This window comes from Lissotriton vulgaris, chromosome 9, assembly GCF_964263255.1.
Source record: "Lissotriton vulgaris chromosome 9, aLisVul1.2, whole genome shotgun sequence".
In the NCBI taxonomy this organism is placed as follows: Eukaryota; Metazoa; Chordata; class Amphibia; order Caudata; family Salamandridae; genus Lissotriton; species Lissotriton vulgaris.
Genome location: NC_141697.1, coordinates 285,859,647 through 285,886,576, shown reverse-complemented (window position 1 = coordinate 285,886,576; position 26,930 = coordinate 285,859,647). Strand labels below are relative to the sequence as shown.

The following is a 26,930-nucleotide window of genomic DNA, read 5'->3' as shown; positions in this document are numbered from 1 at the left end:
CCTATTGGGTACCCCTTGTTTTCTTATAAATCTGTTGACTGACTCGCCATGCTGTCTTTCGTGAATTCCAGGCCACCAGCTGAGCAGGCAGACAGCGTGGACAGTTAGTTAACAGAATGAGATTTGCTTCAATACAAACATATGTTAACCTATATATGAAGTATATTAATATTTACCTATGGGTGTAATGTTTTGTTGTATTTGTCAACTTAATTTGCTAAAATCTGACAGGCATCAAAGTAGGAGTGCATGTTCATCAGTTTCAAAAAAAAATTGGAAATGTACCACTTTACTACTCCATTTATCCTCAAAACACAAAATAAATATGGATAAATACCAATTAGTTGGCCCAAAAATAAATATAGATAAATACAAACTGAATTGTTATTAAAAAAAATTCCATAAAACAGGGAGCGCTACCTGTAATCCAGGGATGATGATGTTCTGCTTCATCGTTGCCCTGCTCCATATAACATCTTTACATTGTGCATGAAACCTTTTCCAACAGATGGAGTCAAAAACTATTTATGTGATGGTTAATGAGTACTAATTTATCATGCATGCTCTATTGTCGAATGTGTGGAGAACGATAAAGGTGTCTTTATTGGCGACAATGAATGATATGTTGTTGAGTGGAGGATTTGTAAGGAATTGGGTACTTCGTGGGTGGATGTGTGCGTGTGTGTGTGTGTGTGTGTACGTGTAAATTGCCTCTTTAGTTTAGCTTGCCTGCTGTACGCCAAACTATCAGTTTGCGAGCACCGGTAAACTTTTAGTGAGTACACTTACCGTAACTAGAGTGGTGGTCCGTACTTGAATAGGGTGCATACCTCTGCCAACTAGAGACCCCATTTCTGTCAGCAGTACTGAGGAAAATATGTAGAACTCTTTGATATTTAGGTGTATAGGCAGGCTGGGGCCCAAGAAAATCTGCATGACTGTGGTGTACCCAAACATTGGGTCAAAAGCTATGAGGCAATGTGTCTCTAGAGACCAGATTGAAAACAGCATTCCAAAATACAGTGAATAAAAGGACTGACTCAAACAGACAATTCTAGATTATAAATTAGAAAACCATGAAGATTGATTCCAAGGTTTAGAAGTACAATAAAGAAATAATAAAATACAGATGCAGCAGCAAACTCATTGAATTACGTATAAGATATTTGCCATAAAGGCTATCACATACAGAATAATACAAAAATGGTCAAAAAAGTATAGAAATGGTAAGTCTCGAGTGTGTAAGAAATCGGGCAGCATCTTTAGGAGAGGTCAAAAGAATCTATCTCGCCCCCAATATCAAGAGTTTATATATAGTTTTGTTGCATAGAATATTAGGGGAATTGCAAGGTCAGCATGGTATCATCAGTGCAACAACAAATCACATTTTATAACGTCAGAGAATGCTTTCATTTTAGCACTAATCCACTGCAAAAGATTCACCGCTTCTGACCTGATATCGTCTGGAGGTATTAAAACAAACTAGTTACACAATTAACAGATAACCATTGTGAAAGAATGTAATACAGTGTGTAAGCTGAAGGAATCTTGAAGAATGTAGCAAAGATTTCCTCTAGCACGATCTTCGCGAACAGTGTCATACAGAAATAAACAATCCACTTCTTGCTGAAAAACATAAACATAGAATGGCCATCATGAGAGGGCATTCATTTTGAACAAGATGACATTGAGGCCACCAAGTTAGCCTAAGCAGCCAGAAAAGCAAACTTTGAACAATTTGTTATAATTTACTTTCAGCGCATTATCTCTCTGCCAGTATACATGTGGGAATAAGGGGCTGAGCAACTGATATTAATGCACCTTTCATTTCAAACGCACATCAGCTCTCTGTGGGAGTATAAGTTGATTTTAATTGTAAAGTTATCTGACTCTCTTGCATGCAGTCACCTTTCAGAGTGAATGTGTACTAATAAAATAAGAATGCTTGTAAAAAACAAAAAAATGCAAATTTAAGACGATATTGGGCCCGATGTAGGTGCCCTAATACCGGTCGGAAACGGCCGAATTCGGCCGTTTCCCACCGGTATTACGGTTTTCAGATGTAGGGCATGCATTTACAGAATCGGTATTTTACCGATTCTGTATTTACCGATTCGGTAAAATTACCGAATCGGTAAATACAGACTCTGTAAAATACCGATTCTGTAAATGCAGATGTAGCTGGCACATGTCAGAGTGCCACAGGGCTTTAAGAATCGGTATTTTACCACCCAATACAATTGGGTGGTAAAATACCGAATCCAGGTGTGCATGCACACCTGTGCAATGTGACACACAGACATGCCCTTGGGGCATGTCTGTGTGCCACATGGCACACAAGTCCGGAATTGGGGTGCAAGAGGGTGTTAAAGTGACACCCCCTGCACCCTTGCCAAAATCGGTATTTACAGAATCTGTAATGACCATTGATTCCTATGGGCTGCAATGCCCATAGGAATCAATGGGCTTTACCGATTCGGTATTTACAGATTCGGTAACGATTCGGCAAACACCGAATCCTAACGATTCGGCATTTACCGAATCTGAAATACCTACATTTCCCCCCTTCTAATTTACCATTTCTTAAATACCAAATCGGTATGATTCGGTATTTTAGAAGTGGTAAATTAGAATTACCTACATCGGGCCCAATGTCTTTATGCTATATTTCCCTGTTTGAATTTCCATCGCATTTCCTGCAGTGATATAAAGTGTTACTGTTGTCCGTTGTGATTTTCAATAGTTGGGTAGTGACCCCTGCCATTATTGTTTAACTTTGTGTTTCTTTTTGCATTTCCCACAATCCCTCTTCTTCACACATTGATACATGTAAACAGCTCGAGCAAGAACTGGACCGGTCCAGGCGAAGACTTGACCAGTCAGAAGGCAGTCGAGAGACTCTCTTGCTCCAGGTAAGCTCTTACCTTCAGCTTACCTTTGAAAGGCGACCAGCAATGTTCTCCCTTCTGGTTCTAGGATGTCTGTGTCTATTGGGGGGGGAGGGGGGAGGTGGGGGGATGACTGTCCCGTACAGAATTTTACTCCGTGAATGGCTTCTGATCAACGTGATTTCATGTTAGCGCTGCACTTCATGTGAACTGCTGTAACTTGTGTTTTATCGGTTCACTGTGCTTGCTGTGTACAATTCAATGTTCAAGTAGTAACCAGGCAATTTCCGAATTTTAATACTAGTCCTTCTGGTCATCAATTAATATCATATGCATTGTCACCTGCTTCTGTTGTCAATAGGTGTTCATGCAAAGGCATATGTGAACTTGCAGGTAAGGAAGCTTTGTATGTATGTTTATGGCCCTGCAATAGAAATCTATGTACAACCTGGCTTTAACACTTATTTCCTGGCAAGGCTAGCTCAGCCTTCATCCTTGCTTGATAATTTGTAACCCAGAGAGTTGGCAAGTAGTTGCATCTTTTATTTATTGCGCTGGTATACCACAGTAGAGTGGTAGCACAAGATTAAAGGTTCATAATATTTATTCTACGTTAAATTGATGTTTGGTGATTATATTCAGTGTTTGTCAGACAGATGCCTCTAACCTGCATATATCGAGATCGACGTGTCGCAGAACAGTTTGACATTTGTGTCTTTCCTGCTTAACTTGGGTTCTTAAAACCACATAACTGTTCCAATTGTGCATTCAAACTTTTCTGTAGTGTTTGACATACACTCACTTCTGGGGCTAATGCCTTACATCCTGTGGTTTCCGAGCCTCATAAGTCAAATTCATATCCTATGTTGTATTGAAATTGAAAAATTGGGGAAAAGTGCAAGGAAAATCAGTGTCTGTCTGATATCATTGCAAAATTGAAAATGTTTTATAGGGTGCTATGCACCATAGACTACCACAAAAGTCATACTTGTGCTGTGTTTCGTGGTGAATAGCACCCTGTACATTGAATACATTTTGGCTCTGATATGGAAACGCAAAAGTGTTGTCCAAGACATCGGAATAATTGTAAAACATGTTTTTTTTTATATCAAAGAGCAAATAAAATTTAAACCGATCATCTTTTTCCAGAATTTTCTTTCTAGATGTTAACTGCTGTTCATGCACCAGAAAGTGTACGCCCGAGATGGTGTTGTGTTTATGAGTAACATACCTGAATTTCGACTGCACTGTTATTTTATAGTAGTGTTCTAGAACAGGGGTTTTCAGTAATTTTTTTATTTCAACATCGGTGTTCTGTTTAGAACTGGGGAATGGAATTATTCAAAGGAAAGCACTTTCATACAAGAAAAATAATCCTCCAAGTCCTTCTTAATTGAAAGCCAGACAGGCTATGGGAATTGAGTTTTTAATCTCTTTATTTATTGTGTAAGTGTAGTGTAAAACTCTATCCCAACAAACATGCCAACTTTTGTTTGCAGAATTTGAAGCCAACTTAAAGGGGCCCACTGTACCCACCAGCATGTTGCAAAATCATTTAAACATGCTTTTTGTAATATCGGTTTGACATAGTTGACCTGCAACACCGAATCTTGACTACATACATATATAATAATCACGTGGTAACAATTACTAATATTTTCTTTGCACTATGTATTCCTAATTCCTGTCTGCCTCAATGTTTTGATACATAGTATACCATCTTTGTAAATTGCTTTGGCACCCCACCTGAGGGTCATAAAAAAAAATGAATGTCAACTCCCAACACCATAGAACAAATAATTTTTTTAGTGGCATTATAGGAAGTGACCGCCTTTTTCGTGATGTCTCCCACCCAGATTTTGTCTGGTTTTTGCCCTACTAACGAGTAGTAAAATGCCTGTGCTCTTCCCCCCTTTATCATGGGCAAATTGGCAAGTCACTAAAATGTGGTACAATATGTACCCATGGCCTGGAAGTTAAATGCCACCATATGTACTGCAGCACCTATTGTGCCATTCACTATAGTAGCAGTGTAAACGTGGCTTCAGGTCTACCATTGTAACCTGCTTGTAATGGTGCAAAACCCTTTTGGCAAGTAAAACCCTTACTTTAAATATTAATAAGTCACATCTCTGTAGGTCTTGTAGGCCAGAAGGCAGGGCACATGGTATTTATAAGCAGCGGCGTAGCAAGGGTCCATGTTTTGAGGTTGCAAACGCAGGGAACCCCCCGCTCTCACCTGCGGCCTTCGCTACGCTTTCTTGCTTCGCCACTGTTTATAAGTAGGGCATGCAAACATTTAATGGTAGCATGTACTTTCACTGTGGCAGATCAAAAAATCTAATTACTGGTGTGTAGAGGAGCGGCAAAATAACCCTCTGCAGGACCAGTTGACGCTGCAGAGGGTTATTAGATTTTTTGATGTATAAGGAGAACTTTGATTGGGCCAGATGGTACATGAAAAGACATTTATAGCCCTGATGATGTCCCTTGGAGGACGAAACGCGTAGGCTGTTTTTGTTTATTCATCTATAAGAAAATGATTGATTTCGGGAGTGTAACATCCCCAGATTGGATCATTGACATTGGACTGAATTACTTTTTTTGTTGGAAAATGAACTTTGTGTTTATTCTACTGAAAAATAAAAAAGAATAAGGACTACAACATGGACTGTTGACCTTTTACTTTGTGAATTTGGTGCTCCTTTCATTAATATTTACATTTGTGGATCTGTTTGGTCTGAACGGTGGACCGGAAGAAGAGGAGCTTCCGGACCACTAAGGACAATCAAGGAAAATAAATATTTTGGTTAACAATCTCCCAAGTGAATACCTAGGGGTACCCTCACCGTTGTTTTTTGACTGAGGCATATGACATATGACCTCACCCTTTCTTGGACTGCAGTTACTTCTCTTTCCTCAGACTGGAGGATAACCGTCACCTACTCAAACCACCACGGATGTCCGTTTCCTGGTTTATCGGTACTCTGGTCTCATTATTATTACACCATCCTCTGATTGACTTCCAAGGAACTTCATGGACTGCAGCAAAAACTCAGCCACATGTCCCTTTTTTAAATTTGTGTGTATTGCTGCCCTAAAGCCAGATCAGAGAGACTAAGTCGGTCTACAGCAACCTGTAACTATCATTGACGCTTTTTGTTTTTTGTCACCATTCCTACTTAAAAGTTTAAAAATTCATATCCATGGTTCTTCCTATTGGATTTTTTCGTTTTGGTGTCATTTTGTTTAATGAATTTGACTCTGTTTTTCTAATGTGTTTTTGGATTTCGGTTTTGCATTTGGACTTTATTTCTGTTTTGATACTGCATAAATGATCTAATCAATGCCCTAGGTTAAGCTGGTTTGCTCTGATCCCTGCCCAGCAGGGTGTTGAACACAAGTTCAGTTAGTTTAATTTAGTTTAGTATTTATTTTATAAAGCGTTTTATTACCAACAAGGTGTCCTGGCACTGACAATAGAAAACACAGCGGGAAAACCAAAGGGTGGATACGAACTAAGATTGAGAAAGATGACAAGTATTGTGATTATTCCTTGAGGCAAGTAGTCACCCACCCCAAATAATAATGCAATTTCTTACAGGTATAATGTGTTTGGACAATATGGTCGCGCTGTTTAGTAATTTGATAACCTGATTCTCCAGTATTGAACCTTTCATAGATTCACATGCTTGTATCTTCCCCGTCGTCATGTTGGGAGTCTCACGGTAACAGAATGACCAAAGCAGTACCATAGAGATGAAAAAACTGCATAGAAAACCTCATAGGGAATTAAATATTTGGTAACCAGACCTCCTTATTGTTTGGTCCAAAACTCAGCCAATCAGCAGCATGCCCTGACATCACACTCCCCAGCATAACTCTCCTACCTCAGATTTCCAACCGCCTTCGTGTGAGAAAGGAGTCTCCCTGAGCTCTGCTCAGTTTGTTCCTGTGTGAACTTTTGACCTTTCCAACTGCTGAATTCTCTTCTGGATTAAAGTGGTGATCCATCTTATACCTTATAATGGCTGAAAGCTCTAAAAAGAGGCTATTCAGGCCTTGCAGGACTGCTTATACTGCTGTCACCCCAAACATGTAGCAAAGGACTGCAAACACTGCAGAACTTTTTCTGCAAACACATTAAGGGATTGTGAGGCACGTCTTCTGTTGTGGCTTCAGAAGAAGAAGGCCACCTCAGATTCTGATTCAGAGGAGGAATCCACTAGCCAGACTACCAAAAAGAGGACATCTTCCACTTCAGAAGAATCTGTGGATCCTAAAAAGCTGAAAACCAAGGGAAAAGAGGCTTCTTCTCTTCCCCAAACTCCTCTGAAGAAATCTGCCGGCCATAGGGGAGTGTCTTCTGCCCTATCATCCAGCGCTGTGATGACTCCATCTGTGGCTTCTGTCAAAACGTCGACGACGACCGTCTCGATGACGACGGCAGCGTCAACAGGTACCAAGTCCTTATCGTCAACGACGACTACTCCGTCGACAGGAAAGGCTACATCTCCGTCGGCAAGACAAACGACGACGTAGACCTAGTCGACGGCGACACCGTCGACGATCATTCACATCCCGACGACGAGAGCCTCGCCGACGGAAGCTCCGTCGACGAAGGCTTTTAAATCTCCGAAGCCAAGGACCTTGATCTCTATCAGATCTTTTCACTCGTCGATGGGCCCATCGGCGATAAGGATATCTTCTGAGTTAACATCATGGACGAAGATAATTCAGCTACCTCCATCAAACTTACTGGAAATGCAGGAATCGAACGAAGAAGAATCTTCAGGAGTAGCGTATAGTCCCTCCCAGCTGCAAATCAAGAGTCCGGACACGGATGAAGAGGAAGTATATTCCTTTAAAGATACTACTCAGACCAAGTCTATGAGGTATGAATCATTTCAGGAACCTTGTGACTACGAGGAAGAAGAAGAAGAAGAACAACAAATTGAAGGAAGAGAAGAATCGATATCAATGCCTGCATCCCTAGTAACGGACTTGCGTCTTATGAATAATGATTACTACATTTGCTTCCCTGAGGCTAATGCCCCTAATCTAACGGCTCCAGTGATTCAGCCTCAAGCACCAGTAAAACAGTCTTTATCTGCAGTGCAAATAGTGCGTTCTCCGCCGATAGTCACAATAAGGGATAACTTGGCTGAGAGCGATGGAGATGATCAACCGGAGGAAGGTGAACTTCTTCAAGACGCTCCGGCTGGAGTAGAATGGGATGAGTACGTTTTATCAACAACCCCTTCTCCATCTTCTTCACCAGCGAATTCGCCTCCAAGACATTGGAGGATTTTTTTATGATATTATCGAAAAGGCTGCTAAAAGATTCGAACTACAAATGCCGGTTCAAGAAACAGAATGTTTCTTATATGACTTTAAGGAGGACTCAAGAAGGTCAATCAGATCGATCCCAATCATACAGCACATATGGGATGAGGGTCTTAAAATTCTGAAGACACCAGCTTCAGTGGCAGCGTCGGTCCCAAGGATTGAGAAAAAATATCGAGCGCCAGAAACTTCTCCTGCGTGTTTAATAGGACACCCTCGACCGGAATCGGTAGAGATGCAGGCAGCGCGGAGAAACTCTAAAGATCCTGTCTCCACATCTATGGCTCCGCCGGATAAGGAAGGAAGAAGAATGGACGGAGCGGGAAAGAGGTTTGCAGTAATGGCAGCCTCTACCATCAAGGCGGAAAATGCTGTGGCTCTTCTCAGCCGTTACAACAGGCAGATGTGGTGAGATATAGCGCCACTATTGGCTCATCTACCAGATGATAAAAAAGAAGAAGCAGCGGCTATTCTACAAGATGGAGCAAAAGCGGCCTCGGAATCCATCGATACCGCCATGGATATATATTCGATGGCTTTTCGCCAGATGGCTGGAGCAGTGGCGCTTAGATGGCAAGGTTGGCTGAAAGCTACCTCTTTTAGGCCCGAAGTTCAGGCCAAGATAGTTGACATGCCCTTTGATGGGGAAAATCTTTTCGGGAAACACATAGACGACGCACTCCAAGGCATTAAGGCAGACACGGACATGTCGCGGGCGCTGGAGTCTCTTCAGCAGGGAAAATTTGAATCCTTTCGGAGATGAGGAGCTAGAGAGCAATTTGGTCAAAGATCATCGTATCAGTCGAACAGATACCAGCCTTACAACTAGCAAAATTACCGGCAATATCCGTCTAATCAACAATATCGATCCTCGAATACCTCTTTTCAACAGCAGTCTAGAGGTAAAACTACGGCTAGAGGCAAGGCACAGCAATCTAATAGGCGACAATGACTTAACCAGGGCGCCCTCCAACTGGTTTATACCCGACAACGGCCATTTTCTGTCTCTTTTCTCGAAGCATTGAATGTCAATACCATCAGACAAATGGGTATTGGATGTAATACACAAGGGCCATACCCTAGAGTTCGTTCAGATACCACCAAATCACCCCCAGTTTTCAAACAACAACACCTCTCAGCACTAAGAGCGGAAGTTCTGTCACTTATACAGAAGGGGGCTATAGAGGAAGTTTCTTTTCAGCAGAGAGGAAAAGGATTTTACTCACATTTCTTTCTGATAAAGAAAAAACAGACTTCAAAATGGAGACAGGTATTGGACCTAAGGGATCTGAACCAGTACATCAAGAACATCCCCTTCCGTATGCTGTCACTGCAGGAGATCCTCTTGCTCCTACGACAAAAAGATTACATGGCATAACTGGATCTTATGGATGCCTATTTCCATATTCCAATTCATCTGAAACACAGAGAGTATCTGCGTTTTGTAGTGGAGAGACGCCACTTTCAGTTCAAGGTGTTGCCCTTCGGCCTAAAATCGGCACTAAATGTATCCATATACGAGTGCCACATATGTTCCCACACCGTTCAACAGAAATGGCAGGAAGGGTGGCTCCACTTATTGGACCTCCATGTCAGAAGACCCATCCAGTGATTCTGATTCCTCCAACCAGGGGTCCTCGGTGAATTACAACAGAGGGAGGGGGAACCGTAGACAAAGGAGAGGATATAACCAAAACCAAGGACAATACAACCCTTGGTGGACTCCTAATCCTTGGCTTCCAGGCCAGTTTCATTTTCCTCAGCAGATGGGACCATATGGCCCACCTCCGTTCCAACCAGGCCAAAATATGCCTCAATGTCAATGACAATGTCGATGGTTTACTTTGATTGAATAAGGTATAAAGGAGCATTACTTGATGATAATGCGAAAATGATTCAAACCAATGATATAATGGATTGTGGTAACATGATGATATGGTAAAGAAGGGTCAATCTGTAAGAACTACTAATGGAAGATCCATATACCCACACAACTGTGTATAATTTGGAGTGCTTTCCTGTGTGGCTCTCTCGAGGTTATGTATATATGACTATGTGGAGTGGTGTGGCTCACTGGTTAGAGGCGGCAGACCCGGAAGCAGAGGTCGGCCCGGGACCAGGGTTCGATTCCCGACGCGGCAGGGTCTTGGGCCATGGTCAGCGGACTCGATAATTCTCGCCTCGGTGCCTACTCCAACCATGGGTCCCACTCAGCAACTCTGGGCAATAGCTTGCTTAATCTCTACTAACGGCCCCATCAGTACCGGGGATGCTTGTCTTCACCTTGGAGATGCCCAGGAGGGACCATCTCACAGGGAAAGCCAGGATGGGTTCCCCAGCGGTATACAGCGCCGGGACTCCCCTTTGCTGGGGCAGCTGTGCGCTTTACAAGTATACGACATTTAACATGTATACCTATCTTTTCTACATTTTTAGAGCGGTGCACTATCTTCCAGGTGAGGAGAAGCAGGTTCCTCTTGAACCTTAGGTGAGCTAGAGGACATGGTACATGGATAAATTGATTCCATACTATGAGCCATTAATTTAAATGTAGCTCATGATAATAGATGACTTATACTAATTATAGAACTGTTATTCTATCTTTGTTTGTGTCTGTTTTTTGTCTATGATGTCTAATGAGTTACGTACCTGGACATCCCCCGTACATATAGGAGGACAACCAGAAAGTGAACAGGTGATACCTGTATCAACTTCATTGTATTTTCTTTCTAAGCAGTAGCAAAATGTATAGGTCCTGATGAAACGGTAGATACCTTGTGGATCTATAAACATCCGCAGAAACATGTCGACCAATACATCTGGTCAGTAGCTATCTGCTAAACGTACTGACTTTTTTGCACTGATCTGTTTTTAACATTGGAAGTGGACGGCACCAGAATAAAGTTGTTTGCGTTCACTCTCCAATTTTTATAGAGCACTTATTCTTTTTTCACATTTTTCCTTGCACTGCTTTCAGTTACTAACATCATTCCTTTTTGCCCCACAATTTAAAGCAGCAGCCACTCCCATTTACAACACCTGAGGGGGCAACAACAAAGATTCTCCACTTTGGGAAGTGGTTCAAATGATGAATAGGGCGGCAAAGGAAGAGTAACTGATGGATATCTTCCCAAACAGTGCGATATCCTGTTGTATGCTCTACTAACCCGTCTCAAGTAGACATCCAGTCATCTTTGACACATAGACTCATTGTAGACCCACAGTTACTCTTTTTGTATTTTGTATCATGTATAGGGGATAGTAACTGTGTGGTCGCTAAATATTCCCTAGGATCCTCCACCCATTTGTTTGTTATTATTGTCAAATGGTTATGACCTCACAGTGTTTAGGAGCGGAACCAGAATACTAAGGTTCTATCCTGGAAACGCTATGATTTTTTGGTACTACTTGCTACTCTGATACAAGCATGTGAATCTATGAAAGATTCAATACTGGAGAAGAAACTAGTTACTCACCTGTACACTATAGTTCTCCGGTATTATCTTTCATAGATTCACATGCCCCTGCCCACCTCCCCGTTTCTCAGGTAGAACCTTTTACCTCTGGGTATATCCATGTCTCTCACTTAGGGCTAGAAATCTGAGGTAGGAGAGTTATGCTGGGAAGTGTGATGTCGGGGCTTGCTGCTGATTGGCTGAGTTTTGGACCAAACAATAAGGAGGTCTGGTTACCAAATATTTCATTCCCTATGAGGTTTTCTATGCAGTTTTTTCATCTCTATGGTACTGCTTGGTCATTCTTTTACCGTGGGACTCCCACCATGACGACGGGGAAGATACAAGCATGTGAATCTATGAAAGATAATACTGGAGAACTATAGTGTACAGGTAAGTAACTAGTTTCTTCTATTGCTGGTGTGAAAGGGCCAGTCAATAGAACAGAACTTTACAAGGCTACATTTTAATTTATAAGGCTAAATATAAACTGCAGATCTCAATGACTTATGCATTAAAATGTATGAAAGTTTCCCCAGTTAGACTCTAGATGAGCCATGCTCAGGGGAAAGTAATTAGTAATAACAATTACTAAGAAGTAGCACTGGCTAAAGGGCATTATTGGGGTGAGCCCTGGTTGTATAATTTGGAAGAGACCTTAACACTGCCAATCAAAATTAACTTTCTTTCTTGTTTCAAATTTCTATATTCTTTCTGCCCAATCCTCTATCGTAGACTGCACTTATGGACAAGCGGTTTGCATTTTGAGAGATTCCAAGTCGCGAGGTGCAACTCTATCCTTCAGGAAGTAATTTCTTTCCAGGATGAATGTAAACACCCCGTTCACAGTGACTGTTGTGCTGAAGTGTAGTATAATAGTAAGGGAAGACTTGGGTTGGTGGCAAATACTACCCACAGAGCAACCAACCACATTCGTGATTCAAATTCAGTTTTCTAAAACAACACCCAGAGAATTCACCCAAATGGTGGAGTGTATACAGCCTTCATCGAAAGAGCTTGGGCGCTGCTGTGAATGCAGAACCATGGCCTCCATTAACACCGAACCATGAATTCTCGAGTTACATTCCCAAGTTTAATTTGTCAACTGTTTTCAATGTTGTCAATTGTTTCTTCATATCTAGCCTTGTTGATTTCAGGATGTATAGTGCAGCACCACTGGCTATGTCTGGGGCACCCATAGCTTTGTCCATGTAGCCGTTGTATTCCAATTCAGTTTACTTTCCTTGAGCCCTTAACCGTAAAACTTGCCACAATACAAATCCCAGCCGTTATGCTTTAGTAATTGCCCACTCACCCTGATGCCCATCTGTCACGGAATATGACGCTACTGGATATCCTTCACAGACTTAGAAAGGACCAAAAACTGAACCTTCTGTTATAGTTCTCCCAGTCCTAGGAACAGCTACCCACCAGTAATGCTGTGCACAAACTAAAGAACCACACAAACACAAATTCTACAGCATGAATACTGGGGAACAGCTAGCTGACTATGCAAAGACATAGGAACCATCCATCGGGCGAAATTGCAGCATCCAGACTTAGGAACTGCCTACTGAAATGCCCAGTACTGCACATGGCAAGCTGTTCAAAAGTTCAACACACAGACTGCACAAAAGCCCTTCACTCAAAACTCCAGTACTAGACTGTGAAAAAGCGATCTGCATAACAGCTGCTCAGTGAAGCTGCCCAACCAGGCAGACCTCTGTCCAAAACTAGGTGTTGGAAAGGCTCTTTTTAGGGTGCTTTCTCTTAACTTTTTTGCTTTTCTTCTCCCGAGTTTTCCTATGTTCTGAATGCTAACCTTAGGACTTTGAGCGCGCTTGACACTGTCATTCAGTGCCAAAGTGCTGTTCTAATCGTATACATGATTGGCTTATTCGAGTTGGCTGTAAGTCCCTTGTCAAGGGGTAAGGTATGTACCAAGGGCATGCACCTCGAAAGCTCCTCGGTGGGCCTGCAGCACTGGTCGTGCATCCACGGAGGTAGTGCATCAATTGTGCCACTGGTTTACCCTAGTGGGGCCTAAGTGCACGGGTTACTGTTACTCGACTTGGCATTTAACAAGCTGTGTGCCAAGCTTATGCATGTCTCTTGCTATATCGGAGGTCTCCCTAGTGACAGGGTCGGTGTTTGGAAGAGGTTGGGCCTGTGCCTGTATGCGTTACCTGCAAGGGTCGTTAAAGGCACTGGGTGGTGTGTTTGGTACGATGGGCCTGCTTGAATTTAATTAGTATGGGAGGGTACATGGAAAGGCTATTGAGCAGTATTCCTATGGACAGAACAGTAACAGTACAGTGTTTGGTATCGATGAGCTAGTAATGGTGAATCCCCTCCAGTAGTGCCACAGGGTTCGACATTACGGTGATGGAAATGTCACTTTTGGAAAGCGGCAATTGGATGTTTGAGGCTCTGTGTGCCTGTCGGCCGGTCTACAAATTCACACCTGGGTGCTAAGGGGACAGCCAGATCTGTGCATTCCAGAAAGAAGGCCATAATCTAAGGGCTAAAGAGAAACTGCAGACCTTTGACTCCGAGGGGCCTTTGTAGGGCGGTTACGTGGAAATGGAATTGGCACCTGCATTCCAAGGGGCAGGGTCTTGGCCGCACTAAAGATTACAGTCAATCCTCTCGGAGTAGGATGGCAGACAGGCAAAATTTTGAGAGTACCTGTGCATTTAAAAGGTGACCTTTTGAACAGATCGTATCTTCAAAGGTCATTGTGAGTATAACTACTTGGGCTCTGGCCTTCAAAAGTAGAGGCGCTTTTGGATTTGGAACCATACTACTCTGGTTCAATGCTAGGAGATCAACACTAGAAATCATTAGGACAGGAGGCGATGCAACTGGACTATCTGTAGACTTGTGGTGGCCTGGAGCTTGTTGCACTCCAGGAAGAGGACTATCACTTGGTGGATTTTGCCTGGACTTTGCTGGCCTGCAGCTAAGTGCCAAGTGTTGTGGCCGGGGTCCCAAAGTACTCTCCAAGGGCCGGTGAGCTAGTCTCCTGTCCACGACATCCCAGGGACACGAAGGACCTCACTGTCTCCACAAGATCGTTAGGACCGTACAAGGTGCAGCGGAGCCAGGTGGAAGTGATTGTGGTTGGAACAAGGACTGTTATGATATACACTATTCTCAAGCTTTGCAGAGGAGCGTGCACGTAAAGATCATCAGCCATCTGAGGAGCTGGGACTTGAGGAGTGCAGGGGAAGCTTTCAGAGTCCGTGGGACCTGTGCTTGCAACCAGGTGACCTGTGCTAGTTTGTGCACCAGAACATGTGTTGTCTAAGGGGTGTTGGGGGAACCTGAGCTGGGAGCCAAGACTGTCTTCTTCCTCCAGCTCGGGATTACAACAGTGCCTGACATCGCGGCCTCTGTCTGAGGTTGTTGGCTCCTTTTCCCTAGACCCACGCCACAAGGTGCTTTGTTGTGGAGAATACCGTGAGGAGGCCCGAGGGGTTTCGTATGCCTTGTGGGCACCTACAGCTGACTGTCGGGGGCTACGGCAGGTCACACCTCCCCTTGAGGAGAAAATATTTCTCCAGATTTGGAGGCGTGCCAGCTTCCTTGGTCACAACCTCTTGTCTACAGAAATGGGGGATAGCAATCCCACGGGTGCTGCTGGGCGCCTGGAGGTCTAATTTGGATTGACAAAACTAAGTAACTGTTTCTTTGTGTGTTTGGTGGTTCTGACTGTCTAGTCAATGGGGTGTCAGCTGGGGCAACCTGCATGGTTGACTAGTGGAGTTGAGGACTAAGGTACTGTGGCATGAGGCGTAGTCAAAGACCTGTGACTGTTTGACCTTTCTGCTGATGAGAAGGTCCAACAATTGTATACAGCTGTAAAGTATATATACAATATGTATCTCAATTTGATTTCAGTGCCTGTGTAATAAGACAAATGATTTATACATATGATGTGTAGTCTTTTTGTGGCATACACAGTGTGTTGCCAAGGTGGTGTTGTGCTGATGCTTTACACTCGAGCCTTGAGGATAAGCCTGACTACTTGATGACAAGCTACCAGAGAGTGAGCACAGGTTATCTGGCAAGTGCATCGTACTCCTCTTATTTGGAACAGTGGATTCTGACTGGTTTCAATGTGTTCCAAAACTGCTAGATCTAACACATGTGTACACAGATTATAAAGCTGTTCAATGCTGTATCATGCTATGGAACAGCTCACTGACCATCACATTGGTATACTGACTGTGTAAGAACCCACTGCCCCGTCCATTGTATGCAGATCATGGTACAGTCCACTGTCCAACACCCAAATTGTGAAGCATTACACAGCACACAAGCATACTGTGGCAAATATGCATGCCCCTTTGCCCAGGCTGCAGACCAGCTGATTACACAGGCTGTGGAACAGCCAAGCAACAATAAGTGCAGTACTCTTCATGCAATAACACTTTCTACTTTATTTCACAAAGCTCCTAAAAGTGTCACTTACCATTGCACCTTATATCTAAATAGCATTAATAAATTGCCTTATACCACGTACTTGTAGTTCTTAAATCAGTGATGCTGTTTGTACGTCTTATATTAACCTGAACCTGTAAGTAAGATGCACAGATATCTATAAACTCTACTGATGTATTGCATCAGTTTGACTTTACAATGCCTTTGATCTCTGTTCCTGTGTGTTGGCTTAGGTTGAGGACCTGCGGTCCCAACTCCTGCGAGCTGAGGATGATCGGCTTCATCTCCAACACCAAGTTTCCCAAACCTCTCAGCTCAATAAGAGCCGCCATGAGAGTCATGAGGAGGAGAGGCGACTTGATGCAGGTGAGAACATTGTCTGGACTCTGTATGTGACTCCCCATTCTTCATTTCCATGGCAAAAGTATGACTTTGGTAGAAAAGTTTATTTCATTTCCTCTTGTCTGGGGTCTCCCGACAAAAGGCTATCAACAATTGCTATTTTTAGTTAGGCAGTTCCTTCCCTTTAGAACTTTGGGTGGAAGTTTTGACTTTTCTAGGTGTAGTTTTCTCATGTTGTCCAAAATTAGTGCTGGATGGATTTTTAAGAAAGAACGGTGCTCTAGACCTATCTGAAGTTGCTTTTCTTTGCAAAGTATTGTGGTGAATTGCCCTGTGCAGGTGTTGGTCAACCTCTCCACCATAGTTTCAAAGCCCCAGCTTTGCAAAATCTCAATGTATTAGCTTCAGTTCTGTGTTAAAAGCCTTTAAAGCATTTATCAAACACCAATTTGAGAGTGGTTATCTGTAAATCTGATTGCTCCAATACCTTATATCTCTGGGGCACTGAAGGTGTCCTCTTGTAATTCGAAGTCTTCTCTGAGGTGACCGCTCTCTATTTAGTTACTTCCGAGTATTTGAAATACGTCGTTCTAAGAGGGCATGACAAAGTGGCCAAGTGTAGGTTGAGCAGAAGTGGTGAGAGTTCTGCGTTTTCTTGAAATATATGCTAGTTAACACCTTGGTAAGACATTTCTGATACTAGTTGTTACTTTGCAGCCCAGTGAGAAGTGCTACACTGAAGGCTATTTAATGTAATTAAACTGCTTGTTCCGCCTCAGGAATTAAACTAGTCTGTGGTGCCTGTCTGTTCTAGTTGTGTCACTAAATCTAAATGTTTGCTTGCGCACAACCTAGTAAGTTAAATCAGTTGGTAATTAAATGTTGTTGTTTTTGGGGTGCTCCTGGGGCAAGGTGTCCACCCTTCTGTGACGTCCTATTCTATATACAAACGTGCTTTCAATATGTTTGTATCCCCTTGCTTGCACACTCCTTTTTGTCTCTCTGTCAGAGAGATTCAATAAAGTTAAAAAAAGTTCAATTTTAGTTTCAATCTTTTTTTTATTATTTTTGCAATTGTTTCTTCAGTTTCAAATTATTTATTTCATAATTCTCTTCATTTTAGATCAACATTTCATGCATTATTATTGTTCATAATGCTCCAATGCATTTCGAGCCGTAGAGCTCTTCATCAGGGAGCCACTCTAATTAGAACAGAATAAATGCACACATGTAAACACTTCTGTGTTGATACAGTAGAATACAATTTATAACAGTGACTGGTTTCCCCAAGTGCTTTATATGAGATCTCCTGGTGTATTACTGTATATCCGTTAAGTGACTCAGTTCCTACCCCACGGCGTGCAGCGAAGTGAATGTGAATGAGAAATACACGAATGTGAATAACCCGCACTCAGTGACCCCTCTGTTCTACCACAACTAATGTTTCTGGGTTACTTGTGAGGTCTTAGTCTGTGTTGAGAGAGTTCGGGCTGATAGCTATGAATGAGAATAATAGAACCGATCGGATATACAATTATACACGAGGAGATCTCATATAAAGCACTTGGGGAAACCAGTCACTGTTATTAATTGTATTCTACTGTATCAACACAGAAGTGTTTACATGTGTGCATTTATTCCGTTCTATTTAGAGTGGCTCCCTGATGAAGAGCTCTACGGCTCGAAATGCATTGGAGCAATATGAACAATAATAATGCGTGAAATGTTGATCTAAAATGAAGAGAATTATGAAATAAATAATTTGAAACTGAAGAAACAGTTGCAAAAATAATAAAAAAAGATTGAAACCAAAATTGAACTTTTTTTGAACTTTATTGAATCTCTCTGACAGAGAGACAAAAAGGAGTGTGCAAGCAGGGGGATGCAACCAAACATATTGGAAGCACGTTTGTATATCGACTAGTTGTGTCACTACCATAGAGACTGGGATAAATTTGATATTGTTGGTTAAAGTGGTCGATCTGCCTTTGGCACAAAAGTCCTGTCTCTTTCCTAGTGCTGGAGAGATCTGAACGTGAGAAGCGGGATCTAGAGAAGCAAATCTTAGAGTTGCGTGCCCAGCTGAATCACAGTGCAGTCATGTCTGAGGTGGAGGAGCTGAAGAGAAGCATGGATCGCAAGGACCGGGAGAGAGTACAATTGACGGCCCACGTTGAGGTAACCCATAGCCACCAGTAGAGCTCCCTAAGCCCCAGCTGTATTGTTGGAATATCCTATTACTTTCAGTTATTCACAGCCCAATGTGTATCTGTTCAGTGGCATTGAAGGGGAACTCTAGATCTGTATCAACATTTTTCTTTTTTTCTTTTTTTTTTTAGAAAAGTTCAAACCCCATTATTTTCTTGACCAAGGTTTTATACGTTTTTATTTATAGACGATTGTTAGTAAGTACTCTCTCCTCACTATTGGCACATTAACTAGCTAACATTGTTTTGACAACGTTTGCTAAAACTAATCAAATGGGTCTGAATAGTACTTTTCGTATTTTTTCTTGTACAGTTGTGTTTCTCAGTCTGTTCACCATTTATCTCCGCTGTACCACAGAATTTTGTTCAATGCACTAGTTTCTGAAAATGTGATTTTTACAACTCGCCCCTGAATTGTATGCAATTTAACTTTATCTTTGGGTGTTCATTTTCTGCCCTGTTAATCTTGCTACTTAGTATTTTGAAGCCCCCCATGGATCCTTACATAAAATCATATCTTTATTGCAGATAAGAACCAGTGCATAATTCCTTCTTTATACATAAATACCACATAGTCTCAATATCGCATAATCCTAGATTGTTAGTTTACGCTACTTACTAAAATGGAAGTTTAGATGCTACATGTGATATTTTAATACTTTTTTAAGGATAGTTGTCACAGACCTAGATGTTGGCACGCATTCAAGATTTAAAAGTGTTGCTGTACATATTTGTAAATATTTTGTGGGTGGGCAGGCAGCCGTAATCCTGTCACTCATTTACTAGTTCTGAGGCCTGCCGAAATCATAACCTTGTTTATTTCTGATTTACACTGTGCTTGTTTGAAACCGTTGGGAGTGTAAAATGCTGGGTCAATCAGTAGCAATGGTTTTGGACTCCGAAGGACTGAATAAATTTAGCACTATTTTAAAGTGACAGCTAATTTGTTAAAAAGCAGTCTTCAGTTGTTCATTTTAGCCTTTGAGTCTTCCTTTGAAAACCTGAGATCTCAAAATGCATCGACATGATGCCTAATTTAAGATATTGTTGTTCTGTTGTCAGTCTTTCATGTTCCCAGCCCTTGAGAACTTTGATTCGGCATTCTTTAGGTCAAGTCTAGGCAAAGCCTTCTCTGCGAGGCATGTTGTAGCCAGATTATGTGCTTAAAGCACCTCCCACCTTTTCTGTTGGCTCCTGTTAGTGCCCTTCCTAAATGGCTGCATTTTTTGGTGGATATGCTTAATTTAGTACTGCCTTTTGGTTTTTCGGACTCTCCCAGCCAACTGCCCCCTTTTTTTTATGTATGTTCTTTCCTGCGCACTTTTTTTTTTGCATTCCCTTGGCTTGTGTATCATCACAGCGTTTGCTTCACAGATGCTGCACTTAATTTTTTGGACGGTACCGCGATTCCGTGCTTAGCTGACAGCATTGGGTGTGTGCCTCGGCTCGTCTTGGGTCCGCTCGCAATAAATCCAATCGATTGTTTGTATTTATCCTCCTCACCACGGTGTAGGGGCCCTTTTCTGAATATGATGAACCCCTCACCACACTTATCTCACACCGCCCACCTCCCTACAGTGTTCACTTCTGCTGCTCTGATGCTAGCAGCTGCCCCCCTCCTTTCTTTCTTCCTCTTCTTCTCGCTCCTCCTCAGTTGCTGAAAACCATGACTTTAACAAATGGCTCTTACCCTCTCTTTCCTCTCCCTTCCTTTATTTGTTCCCTTGTGAAATGGATCCAAAAAAGAAAGTATCACTTTGGCTGCAAATGTCCTCTTTTTCCGCCATTTTTCTATTCCAACATGCAGCCTCGGGACAGAGAGAAAAACAAGGTTAAATAAAGTAAGACTGAGTAGTTTCAAAGTGGCCAGATTGTTTTTATTCACCACCACAAACATTAGCTCTACTTTCGTTTTCTCGCCTTTCTCTAAATATTGTTTTCCCCAGGTGAGGAAGTGCACCATTCCTGGATGTACTGCAATACCTGGTAGATGCGTAGAGTGGAAAATGTTTCATGTGACCCTTGTCTGCTGCTTTCCTTATTTTAGTTTATGTAAAGTGTCCCTCAGCTCTGTGTTCAGGGATGTGGTCTTTTTAAACCACACAATACACACAGTTAATAAGGGGTCCAGGGGAAAGTTTTTATAGACCAAGAAGTATACTATCCTCAATCTACAGTATACCAAAACAAAAAGGATACTACTGGTCAAACACAAGAGGTAATAAACGGCAAAATCAGAATCTGTAACTACTTAACCTGTGCTAAGCTGGAAAGGAATTCCATCAGCCCACTAAATGGCAGAACTTCATCATCTGGGATTTGGAAAGACCAGTATTTGATAGCACAGCTCACCTTGTAGAATCGAGAGCTGCCCTAAAACAAACCACCAGTGATGGATCAAGCCATGATTGTAGGATCTGTGGTGCTGAAAAACAGTTTTTGCAGTGATACTAGATGTAAAGAAAATCAAAAGTGTAGTTACCTCTTGTGTTAGACCAGTAGTATCCTTTTTGTTTTGGTATACTGTCTTGTTAAACCACACTGCTTATGTTTGGTAAGGATAATAATAATAATAATAATAAAACCACTTATAGAGCGCATGGTTACACTAAAAACAGTGTGTCCCCGCGCTGAGAAATGCTGCTGCTCCCTGAAGAGGCCGAGGACCGGGGATAGACTGCGTCCCGGGCTAAAGAATCAGTTATTCCCTTGGGAAGAGGTAGGTTTTTAGTTTAGATCTGAATAATGTTTCTAAAGGCTCCATGCGCAGGTCAAGGGGGAGATTGTTCCAGTGTTCGCTCGCAAGATAGCGGAAGGAGCTGCCTCCCATCCTGCTCCTGCGTAAGCGTATAAGCAATGACCATTGAAACAGGTTCCTTCTGGGTCCTGTAGTCATGTCCTTATCTTTACAGGCAAAATCACTTATTGATTTTTTTTAATAATAAGTGTAAAAGCCTTCAGGTAACCATGTTGTTCCTTCTTACATTTCACATGCTTTATTTAATCTTGTATTCCCTATGAGCGTTTGCTTTTTCCAGGATGTAACTTTTTTTTCCAGCCAGCTTATAACTCTTGTCTCTCCTCCCTCATAACCTATTTCCCATTTCCTGGTTCTCCACATTGCGAGTTCCTATGAATGGTAATAGCACTATGCAAATATCATCATTCCAATGTATACAAAAAATCAAAAGTGAAAAACAATGTTATTTTCAACGCCAAGAGCTCTAACGTTCACAAATGCGAGACTGATTACATTGCAAATGCTTGTTTTGTTGTAGCAACCATGTGGGCATGCCCTACCATCTCTACAGAGTATATAAAAGAATTGCACGCATGCCCACTGATGGGCCAATATTTTCAGATTCCTTGTGTGCTGACGCTGTTGCAATGGTAATAAAATGACACTACCAGCTAATATTTACGTGACTGGAGTTGCAATTAGAAATGATCCTCCAATAGTTTGGGTATATGTATGTTCCTCTTCTCCGATTTACAGAAGAATCTTAGAAAAATACCGATTTTCTTTGGATACACACATGTAATTCTAATGGATCAAACACTGGCAGCAAATGCGATATCTACGCCTGTATCTGGGAATGATGTATGCATGGCCTTTCCCCTCTCCCAATTTGAATGTATGCATATCATATTTAGTTACTTATTTTGTTCATCCTTGCGGAACATATGCCTTCATAGCTAATAATTCCTTCTAGTGCCTGATTGTGCAAGTTTGCCTTCCATCCAGAGCCATTCTGTTTCATTCATGTTTGGCAATTTGGCTGAGACCAGGCATTAACAATAGAAAAGATATCATTTTACAACCCAAATTGTACCTTAAGTCTTCTTGTCTGGTGCCATCAACATTCATATGGCTTCCAAAGGAGGTCATTATTTCATGTGTTAAAGGCCTTAATCTTTGGTACTCTGTGTGGTTCCATGCCAGTGCCTTTAGAGCTAGGTCATACTCTCAGGGCCATCTCCATGATTGATGGTTGGGTGTGTTTCTCTGCCCCCTTCCAGCAGGGTCCTTATTTCTGCACGATGGCGGTTGTGCTCAGTCTGTGTCCCCTCCCTGTGCACTCTAGGAGGTGTTTCTGTGTTCCCTCTGGCTGCATTGCTGAATGTTATGACCCTCCTACCTGTTGGCTTCTGGTTCATGTTTGTATCCCGTTCTCCCTGTGTGCTGGGCAGTTTAACATAGCAGTGTGTGTCTTTGGTGTAGTCATTGCCCCCGCCCTTCCTATTTCTGTGGACGATTCACTCTGCTTGTGCCCTAATTTTGGTGTTAGCACTGTAATGCTAATGCAATGCAGATGCAGGGAGTGGACCAGAATTTCTTCTTGATGGTTGTCTCCGCTCAATGCAGCTCCACTCTTCTCCTGTTTTTTTTTTTTAGCCAGCGCTTATGCCGTGCCCCTCCTCAGCTGATTGCGTGCTGCTTTGCAACCTTGAACCTAAGTCCACCTACTATCGATCATGTTACTGAAGCAGCCTGGTGCAATATAGCTCTGGTGGCCCCTGATGAAGAAGCAGCAGTGTGCGCCTGATATTTTAAATAAAGTAGCAAGACCGCCGCATATGCCTTCAAGAAGTGTAGACCAGGTGTGAGAGTGCCCGGCAGCAGTACCATGCCAGACTACAGGAGCAGTGAAGGGTTACAGTAGCATGGTGGGGAGGTCACAGGGACTCTCAAGTACTCATCAGCATGCCTTGTGCATGTAAAAGGGGGGGCCTTAGTAGCATTGCTTCAGACTACAGGGGCTACGAGAGGGGGAGAGTCCTCGGCCTTTAAGGCTGCTGCGGTGACCACCTTAGGGTGCTAAAGGGAGGAGTGGGCTGTAGTCGCTGCTGGGGAGATGGCTTACAAACAAGCCAAAGCTCCTGAAAATACTGTACTCGAGCCTCTGTGTAGTCGATCCCTTCAAGCAACTACTGCTGCAGAGACTGTTTACAAAAAATAGAAGCTAGTAAATGGCAGTGTACACAATTTAAAGACAAACGGGCTACTTTTTTTACGTCATCAATGCTTCAGGTTACAGCTCCTAAACAATCGATACATCTGCAAAATGTCATCGGAGGGTACCAAAAATAAGTTACAACCCTGCATGCCAGTATTTAAGGGCATCGGAAGGAAACAAACCAGTGGCAGAAGAGGGTTGTCCCATAATTCTTTCCCTGTCTGTCTATTGGTTTACTGTATATTGTGTGTGATGTACTATGGGTAGAGGTGACCAGTGCTTTAAATGGGGAAAAATAAGAGCAGGTACACATCAAATTGAGCTAGGGGCGTGGCTAGTGGGCGGGGTTAGAGGCGGGGCGAGACATGATAATGCAAAAACACTTCTATTGAGTATTCCTGTTGTCCTTACATTGTCCTGGATAGTGGTCTAAAACTTTCCATTCCTAAATACTGCCGGTGCTCAGACTTAAAGCCATGCCTGTAGGGATAGTTTACACATATGGGGCTTCTCCCTGTTCACCAACCATGCCAGCAGTTATCCGGATTGGTCACCCTCTGTCAGTACTGTGTGTGTGCGCGTATTTGTCCAGCCTTGCCTTTACATCCACCACCCGTCTGGCGGTGTTCAATAATTGCCTAGGCCCATCTGGCTCGCCGTAGAGTGATTCCCCAGACTTACTTGTTCCTTCTCTATGTCCGTTAATTCTCGTTCTATTTGTCTTCGTACTCCAGCCACTCAGGCCATGCCCTCTCTTTGCAGCGCAACCTTATAAGCATCATATTCCACTGCTCTAGTCACTGTGGTATACCCGTTTGCACAGAAAAAATGCAGAGTGCACCCCTTAATGTATGTGCGAAAAGCACCACCCGTCAGGCACATTCATTCACAATTTCCACAACAGGATTTTCAGTCTAATAGACCCAGTGTAGAGAGTCGGGATTAGAGGTGAGGGGTCTGACAAATATCTATTTAGGTTGGCTGAGGAAGCATACCAGTTCAAATCTTTTGTCTTCCCCAACACATAATCTATACGATTATTTATTTATTTATGTATTTATTTATTTGGTTTCTAAAGCGCAACAGCTACCCAAAAAGAGTTTCCCGGCGCTGAGAGATACTATATTCCCGAGCAGATAGTACAACTCTGAGGGGGGGCAGGAGCAACTTACTGATTAAATAGCCATGTTTTAATGGCTCTGCGGAAGTAGTTGTAGCGGGTTTCCAAACGTAAGTTCAGTGGGAGAGCATTCCAGAGTTTGGGGCCCAGCAGGGAGAATGATCTTCCTCCAATCTTCGCTCTGCGCACTTTCGGCAGGCAAAAGAGACATTGAGATGCCGACCTAAGGCAGCGAGCCGGCATATAAGCCTTCACGAGGGATTGTAGATATCTTGGGGCATTTCCCCATTTAATTCTGTGCATAAGGCTCAGTGTCTTGAATTTGACACGGTTTTCGATTTTCAACCAGTGGAGTGCCTTGATATGTCCGGATATTCTTTCCCTTCTGGGACACTTGCAAAGTAGTCTAGCAGCGGCATTTTGGACAAGTTGGAGGCGTCTCATAACTGCTTGTGATGATCCCAGGTAAAGGACATTTCCGTACTCTAAACGGGAGGTGATCAGTGCATTGACCACTGTCTTCTGAGTGTTTTCCGGCAGCACCCAGATGATTTTTCTGAGCCACCTCAGAATGGTAAAACAGGTGGCAGTTAAGTTGGTAACTTGTGGCTCCATGATTAAACCATTATCAATGATAATGCCCAAGTTACGTACTTGGTTTGACGGGGTAGGTAGTGACCCCATTTCTGAGGGCCAGTGTCTGGGGTTCCAAAGGTTGAGATTTGGACCCAGTATTAGAACCTCTGTTTTGTTACCATTCAGTTTGAGTAAATTATTACTCATCCAGGTTGCAATTTTTCTGAGGCCGATCTGTAGGCAAGAGGAGGCGTCCTGATCACCTTTAGAAAGTGAGAAGACAATCTGTGAATCGTCCGCATAGGTAAACATGTTTAATCCTGCAGCTTAAGCGATCTGGGCAAGAGGGGTTACATACACGTTAAAAAGCAGGGGACTCAAAACTGATCCCTGAGGGACACCATAGGGGGATAGATGGATTTTTGAGGTCGAGGTATTGGAAGCAATTTGGAAAGTCCTAAGTGTTAGGAATGATGCAATCCAATCCAATGCAGTTCCCCTGATGCCCATGGCCGAGAGTGATTTTAACAAAATGGGATGGGAGATGGTGTCAAATGCTGCGCTGAGATCCAAAAGGATCCCCTCTGTCGACCAAGAGGCGAAGATTTTCCATCACCCCGAGCAATGTCGTCTCCGTCGAAAAACCAGGACGGAAACCAGATTGGGAAGGGTGAAGTATGTCGTTTTTCTCAGAGTACATGGCAAGGTGACCGTGGACGTGTTTCTCCAATATTTTGGAGAAGGCAGGTAGTAATGATATAGGGCGAAAATTGGCCAGGATTTTGGGGTCTGCCGTTGTTTTTTTTAGCAGTGGTGAGACCATTGCGTGTTTCCACATAGATGGAACCTTTGCTGTGGATAAGGATAAATTCAGAGTCTGACATATTACAGAAAGTTGCGGAGTGTCAAGAAGTTTTGGTACAGAGATAGGGAGGGGGTCGATCGGGAACCCGATTTCAGTTTCCCTAAGATAACTTGAAGGTCACGAACATTAAGTTCAGGCCAGGATGACAAAGGCTCATGGGACAGATCTGTCGGGCAGGAGGTATCCACCTCACAAAGATTAGGTTCTGGGTGCGTTTTGGCCGGAGTCTGATGTTGCATGACAATATCCTGATAGATGGTCTCAATCTTGATTGTAAAAAACAGTGCCAATTCTTCACATTGAACATCGTTCAGCGGAGGAGGTTTGGCTGTGGTGTTTGAACCAGCTAAGTCCTTTACAAAATTAAACAGTATTTTAGATTTGTTTGTGGCCTCGGCGATGGTCTTTGCCACGTAGATTGTTCTAGCTGTGGTACAGGCTTTGTGATAAAGCTTGAGTTCATCCCCTGTGTACAGGCGGATATTATGAGAACACTTTGTCTCTCTGGTGATGATGTCTCCTGTCTCCAAACATGTAATTGTTGCTGCCATATGGGGTCTGCATGTACCGTTCACCTATCAAGGAGTACACCTGGCGCCAACCACGTCCCTACCCCTCTCCTATGGTTAGAGTATGTAGCACTGTACAAATGACATAGCTTTTCTACCTCGTTCTACAAAAGGTGCGTTTCCAGCAACATAACTATGCAGGCCTGATACCATTTAAG

General features: G+C 42.8%; 1 protein-coding gene across 1 annotated transcript in view; it reads left to right on the top strand.

Annotated features, from left to right (window-relative positions):
• Positions 1 to 26,930, top strand: part of CEP128 (centrosomal protein 128) — a 757,252-nt gene that overhangs the window by 139,226 nt on the left and 591,096 nt on the right. The window contains exons 9-11 of the mRNA XM_086937589.1: positions 2,838 to 2,912; positions 16,369 to 16,501; positions 18,495 to 18,655. Of these exons, the coding sequence (XP_086793715.1) occupies positions 2,838 to 2,912; positions 16,369 to 16,501; positions 18,495 to 18,655 (369 nt within the window). The remainder of the gene's footprint in view (positions 1 to 2,837; positions 2,913 to 16,368; positions 16,502 to 18,494; positions 18,656 to 26,930) is intronic.